This window comes from Sipha flava, unplaced genomic scaffold (assembly GCF_003268045.1).
Source record: "Sipha flava isolate LNK unplaced genomic scaffold, YSA_version1 42_pilon_pilon, whole genome shotgun sequence".
In the NCBI taxonomy this organism is placed as follows: domain Eukaryota; kingdom Metazoa; phylum Arthropoda; class Insecta; order Hemiptera; family Aphididae; genus Sipha; species Sipha flava.
In genome coordinates this window covers 3,124,386-3,134,591 of record NW_020273159.1, presented here as the reverse complement: position 1 = coordinate 3,134,591, position 10,206 = coordinate 3,124,386, and the positions used below count along the sequence as shown (strand labels likewise).

The following is a 10,206-nucleotide window of genomic DNA, read 5'->3' as shown; positions in this document are numbered from 1 at the left end:
TTTTTTTCGTCTTTTTCACTTCTTCAATTTCCTTTTCTTCCACCTCGTCTTCCGTCACGGTGAGGTGTTCGTCATCTAGTTCTAAAAAGCACAATGATTTCAATTAATTTTGTATGATAAACATGTTTTCGAATTATTAATAATACTTTTCACGAAGAGTTTTGCTTTGCTTTTGATCTCGCCCAAATTGCTATTCGCCTTGCAAGTATAAACTCCCTCGTCTTCCTTCGTCACTTGTTTAATGGTTAATGTCGTTTTGTTGTCGGTGATTTTTATCTGAACGTTCGACGTGTTTCTAACAATTTTATCATTGTAATACCAAATTATGACTGAAATTAAAAACAACTATGAGTAATGGTCTCATTTATGACGAAATAGTACGGGGTCTAACCAGGTGTCGGATTTCCTGAGAATTGACATTCGAATACAACGGTTTGGTTTTCAACTGCTCGTTCATCTTTCAATTCTTGCACAAATCTGGGAACACTTTGGAAAGCTGAAACGACAATTTTAACATTAAAAATCGTTCGTATACTCATTTTTTATGACATATTTGTCGAACGTGAGTATTAGGACTTACCTGTGAGTTGCTGAGCGTATCGATAAAAAAAAATTATTTACAAATAAATTAAGAGGATTTAAGTTAGCACGTAAATTTTCATCTAATAATATTACATTTTTTTAATGCAATTAATCTTTCAATAATATTTTCCTAAAACGTTACGTATAATACGTATAGAAAATCACATACCTATTAAATTGAATAATTTTTTTTGTTTTGATTATTTTTTCTCAAGAATTTAATTAATAGTTATTCAATATAATTTTCATCTGAAATTCGTATAAAACAAATAGAGTTTTGTACATATTATTTTAATACAGAACCAGGGCGGTTATCCTATGGTCAAAATATTGCTTTAGCAATACATATAAAAGCTAGGTGGGTGATTTATTTAGGTGATAAACATCATGTTAAATTGTATTTTTGAAAACGAGTAATAAAACAAGAAAGAAGGCAAACCTTCTTATGATATCAATACGAAAATCATATTCTAAACTATAATAAGACGATGAATTTTTCTATGTAGTCATTGCACTTCCTATGATTGCTTGGTCGGTAGGGCGGTGTACGGGGTTCTAGCTAACAATACAGTGATATCGAAAACAAAAAGAAATTTCCAATTTAATTTTTAAAACATAATTATTTTTAACTAAAATTACTCTTAAATCATTTTATTTGTTATAATACTACGATATATTCGTATATAATGTATTCACATTTCGTCTGTCAACAGTTAGACTCAAATATATTGATAATTTGGTATTAATATTTACTCTGTCGTCGGCTTCTTATGTATTATTACCAATATTATAGGCAAATCATACATTCTATAGTTTTTTCATATTGAAAGTTCACAGTTGTATATTTTGTATAATTTTGATCTATTAATATTTATAAATAATAAATATTAAAATTTTTAATTTTCAGAATATTTTTAACAATTTTAATATATTATATATTTTAAATTTACTAACGATAGGTAAGTAAGTAAATAGTCAATATTTATAAAAATTAATCAAATATGTTATTAAAATTTAGTGATTTAGTTGATAGGTTATATAATAAAATAATATGTTAGATCTTTGTGCAAACTATGAAATTTATTTTCAACAATTATAAATTATGTATCATCTCACTATTATAAGATATTGTCGAGTTACAAGTGTGCTCGTTATAACCTGGAATGAATTCAACGTTTCCAAATTTTTAATGAATAATTTTTTTTTTCTTCGCTTACTATTTGACATAACGTTATAACATACACTACAATTTACTGTTTTGATTTTATTAGAAAATTTAACCAATTTTCATCGTTTATATTAATCCCCAGTAAATATTTTGGATTAATGCATCAAACTGTTACTTAAATAATACAAATAATATAATATAATATTCGATTAATAATTTTAAATTTATAAAATATCTTTTAATAGTTAGTTAATTGTATTTTTATGAAATCTAAGTAATCTTTTTCAACAATTGTGTACTCATTTTTATATTTTTAATGAATGCTAGAATATCAATTAAGAGATATGATTTTTTCGAGACGATTTAAATTTCTCGGCACTAGCATCATGTTTTAAATAACATGATCATCTATTCTATATTGTATCCTTATATTGTATTCCTACTCAAATTATTTTCAAATCAACAATATTTTTTTATCATCTGTAATGCTATTATCTTTTATGTCTTAATCATTATAATAGTAGTTGTATTATTTTCTTTTTGTTATTTCATCTATGTAGCACGAGCGTATCAATATTTATGATTGATTAATAAATAGGTAATTAATGTTAATATTCTTACTAAAAAATATTGTAGTCATTTTGCATAAGTAAATACATACCTGTCAGATTTATAAGAAATTAACATGTCAGTTTCATAATAATGATAATTATCAAACAAGATATTTCACTTCAGAATGCGTACGAGGAAATGTTTGTAATAAATTACGCATCGGTGGATAAAATGATTTAATCAATTAATAAATTATGTATCGTACAACGAGCAAAACAAGGTTAAAAAAACAAACACAGACTAATATTATAACAAATATTATTTTATATATTCATACATTAACAAAATAATACAAAACACATAGAAACGCACCAAACTTGGATAGTATTCCGAATACAATATTTGGAATACTGTATTCAGAATACTTTTTAAATACTTTTTTTGAAAGTATTCAGTAAAGTAATTTGAATACATATTCGGAATATTATTTTTTGTAAGTATTCGAGTATTTATTCTAAATACTTTTAAAAAGTATTTTACACAAGTCTGCAATGCACAAATGCACACGATTCATTTTGTTTGATTTTGTTAAATTTTAAGTGTTACAATAACAGTGCGAGTATGGCACGTCGTTCGATAATCAATATTTTGATTATTTATTTAAACGACTCCCGGCACTATTGGATAAATCAAAATATTGAGAATAGATATCGACCGGGCCGCAATCGTGTAAATCAAGCGATACAGTTTTACAGACAAAATGAATTCGTGTGATTTTTTTTTAGTGGTGCATGCAACACACACACACACACACACACATTATTTTAACACAATGTTATCATTGATGGCATTTGTAATTGAGTATTTTTAATTATCACACACACACACATGCGTGTTTAGTACAAACTGTTTCGGTTCTTTGATTAGCTTAGGTGTGATGACAATTTGGGGTAAAAGGTTTTCACGTGAACGATCGATGCGATTAGCGAATCATCGATTATGTTCATTTTTTCGGTTTTTCGATGAACGCCGCGTGCAGCCCACCACCGTCTGTGGACATGCACTGGCTCTCCAGCAATAAAAACTCCTGGAGTTCCTCTTGGCTGTCGGCCGTGTGTAGTTGGAAGAACATTTCCGGGTCGAGTTCGCGGGGTTCCAGAGGGTGGCCAGTGTACTTGCGCCGATTGTACTGCGCGACCGTCTCGTCCGCGTGCGACCTAGGGTATGTCTGGCTTCGGCCGGCCGGGTCGTCGTCCCTGCGGCCTGCCGAGCAGGACACCTCGTGACAGGACAACGACCTAACGCGGTCCGAGCCGCCTTCGGACGACGACGGTTCGCTATGCTCTTGTATGGGGCTCAGGTAGAACGTGCTCTTCACGTCGTAATCGGGAAAGTACGTACCGTATCCGGCGGGGTCGTCCTCCGGTTCCGGGCTGTACACACCACAACAAGCATCTAAACTGTCCACATTGCATTTACCTTGTAACTGTTCCCGCAACTCTTCCATCTGCGTTACCCACGATGGTTTCCTGTACGCCTTCGTGCCTTTGATACCTATATCAAACGCACAACAATTAGCACGTCAGTTATTTCAAACACGAAAACCTTCACGATTGTTCGCTCAAAAAAAAAAATAAATAAATAAATAAAATTATAGTAACATTTTATTAATCATTATAATACTCATTCCGTTTTAATTATTTTACTACGATTACTATTATTAGTTTGTATGCGATTGCGAATTAGTGTGAGTATGATTGAATGAGTAAGAGTGTATACGTGTGTATGTGCAGTAGGGAGAGAAAGAAAGAGAGAGGGTGTATATGAACGAATCGTATCTTATACGACAAGGACAGAAAGCGAAGAAAGCGTTGATCAAAGCTGAAAAAACAAAGCAGAAAACATAAGTACATAGTATTCCGTAACAGATGAAATAATAGTATAATTTTATTGGTCCGAGATATACTGTTATGTGCGTATTACAAAAAAACATTAAAATCATTTTTAACTCGGTGAATCATACCTGGGACGACTAGAGTCTTGGTGATTGCTGTCCCATATTCATTAACCGCCTCGCACGTGATTTCACAAGCGTTTTCCGTTGGTCTTTTCTTCATGGTTAACACAGACACTTCTTCGTCTTGCTCTTCTATCTCGAACACTTCATTTGGCACTATTTCTACCCCGTTTTCGTACCAACGAATGGAGGGCTTGGGATTACCCTTCACTCTAACCACAAGTCGTTTGACAATTTCCTCTTCTTCTTCCTCCCATATTGTTTCCGTATGCAAGTCCGTTTCAAAATATGGTGATTTTCCTGACTTCTCCGGTTTTTTCATCTCCTCTATGTCCTCTTCATCTACAAAAAATGCGAAATACCCAAATAAAAAACAATATTACTCACAAGTATAAGTATGACGCTCAATTATTACAGTTCACTTGGGCTTACCTTTAATCATCACAGTGGTCGACGTTTTTGCTTCTCCTCGTTTGTTGGAAACCACAACTTCATATCGACCAGTAGTTTTCTTAGTTATTTTCTTTATAATTATTGTCGTCGTTGTTTCCTCTATGGTGATGGTGCGTACCAACGTTTTCTTGTCGGTTATGTCCTTACCGTTATGGAACCATCGCACTTTCAACTCGGGCGTACCCCTGAAGTGTACATCTAAAATGACGTTCGAATCTTTTTCCGCCAGCACAGGTTGTAAAGGTTTCACAATGGATGGAGCCTCCTCCGTCAATTCCGGTAATTCTTCAGGAAACTCATCTGAACAAAACATTAAAAATATTGTATAAACTCATTGAAAGTCAATATAACACACAATATAATAGAAATAATTTGATTGTATTCTTAGTCTGCTAATTTTACCATAGACAATTATTATAACTATAAGATAATCATATGTATTTTAAAAAATGACAAGGCACTTTCTTTTATGTGTATTTTAACTACAAAATCAATTTGTGATATACAAAAACAATTTTATACAATTTCATAACTTGTAAATAAATCGTAAAGTAGCTATTTTATTGAATAACAAATTAAACATTTACTGTAAGGAAAAAAAACAGGGTTAGTATGGGACGGACTTGAAAAACGGTATAATACAGATTGCATGGTTATCCAATCATAAAGTAAAATCTTCTTTTTAAGTAAAAATTATTTGGCTTTTAAAGAATAATACAAATATTTATGAATTCCGAAAAAAAACCTATTTTTGCAGATAAGTTTTTATCAATTGGAAATTAATTTATTCTCGATTAAAACATCAATTATAAATCATAACTATACATTTTTAATGCATCTTCAAATGTATTTAATAAAAAAAAAAAATGTTAGATAATAATCAATGACTAAAATCTTAATGTAATGTAAATTTACGTATATATTTTTCTTTAAGGGTCCATAGTAGTTTTTTCTCTAAATGAAAAACGATGTTTTTCTTGACTATGTACCTAATTATTTATTTATTTTTTAATCAGTTTCAAAGGCCGTTCAGGCCCATTGATGCAATACCCACTTCTACCATCTTCCTATACCCATTTCATACCAAATATATAGATATTTTAGATTTAAGAGTATTTTTCTAAATAACTGATTCATTAAAACGTGTTTTTGTTATAATATCCGCGAATACGTAAATATGAGAAAAAATTTTTTGTTATAAACATTCCAGTAAACTATTCTTAAAAATATGTCTCTTTTTAGAAATAATTAATAAATAGTTCGATATTATCATTAAATAAATTAGTTTTGTTTAGTTGAAATCGTATAATTACCTATTAATATATTTGCTTTGCACTGGGCCACGCCGAAATTATTGACGGCTTTTACTGTATAATCATTTACATCCGACTCGGTGGCCTTTCTGATTGTAAGTTTAGACTCGCCTGTTTCTGGCAAATACAATATGAGATGACTCTCGTCGGGCACGATTTCTTCATCACCACGACACCATACAACGGTGGGTATAGGTGTCCCACTAACCACGCACCGTAATTCTACAGTTTCTGCAGGTTTGACAGCTTTTGGTTTAATCGGAACAATGAACGCTGGAGCAACGCCAGTGTCGTATTGTTCTACAAACAATATTTTAAAACTGTTATCTTCGTAATTACGTGTTTTTATTGAATTTAATATACAAATGATTTGGGCGTTATTTATGGACCTTTATCTGTTCGAACGGTATTTAATTAAATCAATTAATTGATAAAAAAAAAAAAAAAATACTAATTATTAAATATTTACAATAAATGTTTACTTTTCTACGTTCACATTATTCATTAATATCAAATCATATTAATACAATAACTAGCTTTCATTTTATACCCAATAAGTGAATATATATATTTTTATTATACATGCATACTTATCGGTTTAGATATTCCAAGATGCACTATGAAAATAAAAATAGTCATTATTTTACAAATTAAATTGATCATGATTATTTGTTCGTATGTTATTTAATGATTATTTATTGATATTTATTAATTTCTATATATACAGACACAGGAAAATTAAAACAATTAAAACAGTGTGTTTTTAATTTTCAATAAATTCACATAATGATGATTATGATATGAGTGTGTATTAATATCACGTTATTCTATTACTAACCTAGCACCAAATTAGCTCTGCATCTCGCTCTTCCAAATTTGTTTGTTGCTTCGACTGAATAATGCGCTTCGTCAATTGTTGTCGGTTTTACAATTGTTAATGTGGATTCTCCAGTTTCTGGAGTAAACTGAATTGTATGACTGTTGTCGGGAACAATCTCTTCTTTTCCGCGGCACCAAACAACAGTTGGAGTCGGAGTACCAGCCACTAAACACCGTAAAACCGTTGTTTGGTCTGGTTTTGCCAGTACAGGTTTAATGGGCTCAACAAATGTCGGAGCTTCACCGAAAACTTCTTCTTCTATAGAAAAAATATATTATTTGGCTTTAAATGTTGTACATTTTTTATAATTTTTTACGAGTAGAACACGATTGATAACGATCCTTATCGGCCGTACCATTTCAATAACACGATTGAAAACGATTTTACATATCAAATTTTATACAACTTTACCGCATTGATTAAAAATACAAAATAGTATACCTGATTAGTAGCATTGTTTTCAATCGATTTCATTATTATCACGATTTGTTAGCATTATTTTCCATAATATGGACAATATGATTTTTTCAATTGTAAACTGTAGGTACTACTCATAATAATTTACACTCTAATATCTGATACAGAGATATCGTATTTATTACCTTTATTACTAAACATTAAGATAAACAACAACGTCACTCAAAAAATCGTTTTCAATCTTTTGATTATAAAGTACAAAATATTATTTTTTTGATCGCCGACAATCGTTCTCAATCGTGTTATCAAAAAGGTAAAACGTTCTTAATCGTATAACACCGTTTTATACTGTCCAGTAGTTGTTATTAATTTATACGTTTGTGTCAGGTGTTACTTACGTATTATTATATTAGCACGGCACTGAGCTCTGCCATAAGTATTTGTTGCTTTAACTGTGTATGTGTTCTGATCAACTACTGTTGCGTTTGCAATAACAAGTTTAGACTCGCCCGTTTCCGGTATAAATGTTATTGTATGAGTATTATCTGGGATTATTTCTTCTTCTCCTCTAAACCAAATGACCGTTGGTGTTGGAACTCCTTTGACCATACAATTTAACTCAGTTGTCGCATTTGCTTTAGCAATCTTAGGTTTAATTGGTTTAACAAATTTAGGTGCTTCACCCGATTCATCTTTTTCTGATACGGTAAAAAAAAAGATTATTTATTAATTAGAAAAATATATTTTTAGAATACTTACGTATAATGAGATTTGCTCGGCATTGAGCTTGGCCAAATTTATTCACAGCGTTTACGGTATAAATAGTCTCATCAATTTCGGACGGGTTTAAAATCGTCAAGATCGATTCACCGGTTTCTGGGTGATATGTAATCAAATGGCTTTCATCGGGAGTGATTTCCTCATTTCCACGACACCAAATAACCAGTGGGTTCGGCATACCTCTGACAGTACATTTCAACTCGGTTATTTCATTTGCTTTAGCTATTTTTGGCTTCACTGGTTGCAAAAAGGTAGGTGCTTCTCCAAGTTCATCTTTTTCTTAATCAGTAACAATATAATTTAGCGAAATCAAGTTTAACAAACAATATATATATATATATATATATATAACGCTACTTACGAACTATTAAATTCGCTCTACACTCTGCTTTTCCAAATTTATTTGTTGCGTTAACTGTGTACGTTGATTCGTCGATGTCATCAGGGTGTACTATTATCAGTTTGGATTCTCCGGTTTCGGGAATATAAATTAACAAATGTGTTTCGTCAGGAATGATTTCTTCTTCGTCGCGACACCAAACAACAGTTGGTATTGGTATGCCTTTCACTAAGCATGTGAGTTCAGTTGTTTCATTGGCTTTCACAACTTTTGGCTTCAATCGTTCCAAAAACTTTGGTGCCTCTCCATATTCTTCTTTTTCTGAAATTAAAATAAAAATGTCATGAATAAACTCTTGAATAAAATTGTGAATAAAAATTTAAAATTTAAATCAAATTCAAATTAAAAAATAAATAATAATTTACCAAATGTAATATGTGCCATGCATTCGGATTTTCCATGAATATTGATTGCTCTGGCCAGATATGTAGATTTATCTACATCCATAGGCTTAACTATGGTTAAAATTGCTTCTCCTGTTTTAGAATCAAATGTAGAAACATAATCGCTATCATCCGAAATGATTTCTTCATTCTCACGGCACCAAATAATTTCGGGTGTAGGAATTCCTCTCACAACACATCTCAATTCAATAGATTTTCTTGCTTTGACTTTTCTTGGTTTAATAGGTTCTATAAAAGTTGGAGCTTCTCCAACCTCTTCAGAATCTAAAAAAAATTGAACAGTTTATTAGAAAAAAAATATAATTTACCTCATACGAAATTTCATAAGCATGATATTTAGTTAGAATTTAAAAAAAGCGGTCCTAGCAAATCATATTTTAAAATCAGAGTTTAAATAATAATATGTACAATATTTTAAGTAAAAAACATCACACAAAAATTGTTAAACCACTCATAGACGTCACTAGCACTCTCATTCTACCTAACACCACAAGAAGTGCGGTACAAGTTGAAATTCCAGCAGCATTGGTTGCTTGGCAAACATATACACCAGCCTGTTCTTCAGTAGGCTTAGAAATCCTCAATGTAGATGTGTTTTCGTATACAATTATTTCGTACACATCAGAAGTTTGAAGTTCTCGATCATCCCGGTACCATTTGACTTCAGGAGTGGGAAAACCCCCCACAGAACACGAGAAAGCTGTAGGCTTTTCATGTTCCGCTACTAGAGGTTGAACTTTTTCAATAAAAAAGGGAGCTACAAACTCGTCCTCAATCGCTTTACTTTCAGGGATATCTTTAGTTCTTTTTATACTAACTATTTCAAGATCTTGTAAAGGAGTATCTACACCTACTGTTTTTGGTAAAGGTACTTTTTTAGTCTTAGTTTTTATATCTACCTTTGGTAATTCACTAACAAAAGGCAAAGGTTTTCCTAAATTATCGTTTTCAGATTTTATTTCATCAATTGGTTTTTCTCTAGGAAAAGGTTTCAATTTTATTTCTTCAGGAATTTCCGGTTCTGGTTTTCCTTGCTTATATTTTAAATTAATATCTTTATCTTCTTCTTCAGGTGCAGGTTTTGGAGTTCCCATAACTAATTTTTTTTCAGGACTTGGTTCTTCATCTTTTTTTGGTTTCTTTCTTTTATACTTGGTTTTTTCTACGGGTAACTGTTCTTCGGGCATACATTCTTTAGGTAATAGTTCTTGTTCAATATCATCAGGACTTTCTCCAGTTG

General features: G+C 31.3%; 1 protein-coding gene across 1 annotated transcript in view; it reads right to left on the bottom strand.

Annotated features, from left to right (window-relative positions):
- Window positions 1–2,769: 2,769 nt before the first annotated feature.
- Window positions 2,770–10,206, bottom strand: part of LOC112689207 (titin) — a 128,817-nt gene continuing 121,380 nt past the window's right edge. The window contains exons 100-108 of the mRNA XM_025562791.1: window positions 8,928–9,230; window positions 8,524–8,823; window positions 8,142–8,441; window positions 7,781–8,080; window positions 6,924–7,223; window positions 6,086–6,385; window positions 4,752–5,072; window positions 4,326–4,661; window positions 2,770–3,856 (exon numbers count right to left, since the gene is read on the bottom strand). Coding sequence (XP_025418576.1) covers window positions 3,306–3,856; window positions 4,326–4,661; window positions 4,752–5,072; window positions 6,086–6,385; window positions 6,924–7,223; window positions 7,781–8,080; window positions 8,142–8,441; window positions 8,524–8,823; window positions 8,928–9,230 — 3,011 coding nt within the window. The 3' untranslated portion in view covers window positions 2,770–3,305. The remainder of the gene's footprint in view (window positions 3,857–4,325; window positions 4,662–4,751; window positions 5,073–6,085; window positions 6,386–6,923; window positions 7,224–7,780; window positions 8,081–8,141; window positions 8,442–8,523; window positions 8,824–8,927; window positions 9,231–10,206) is intronic.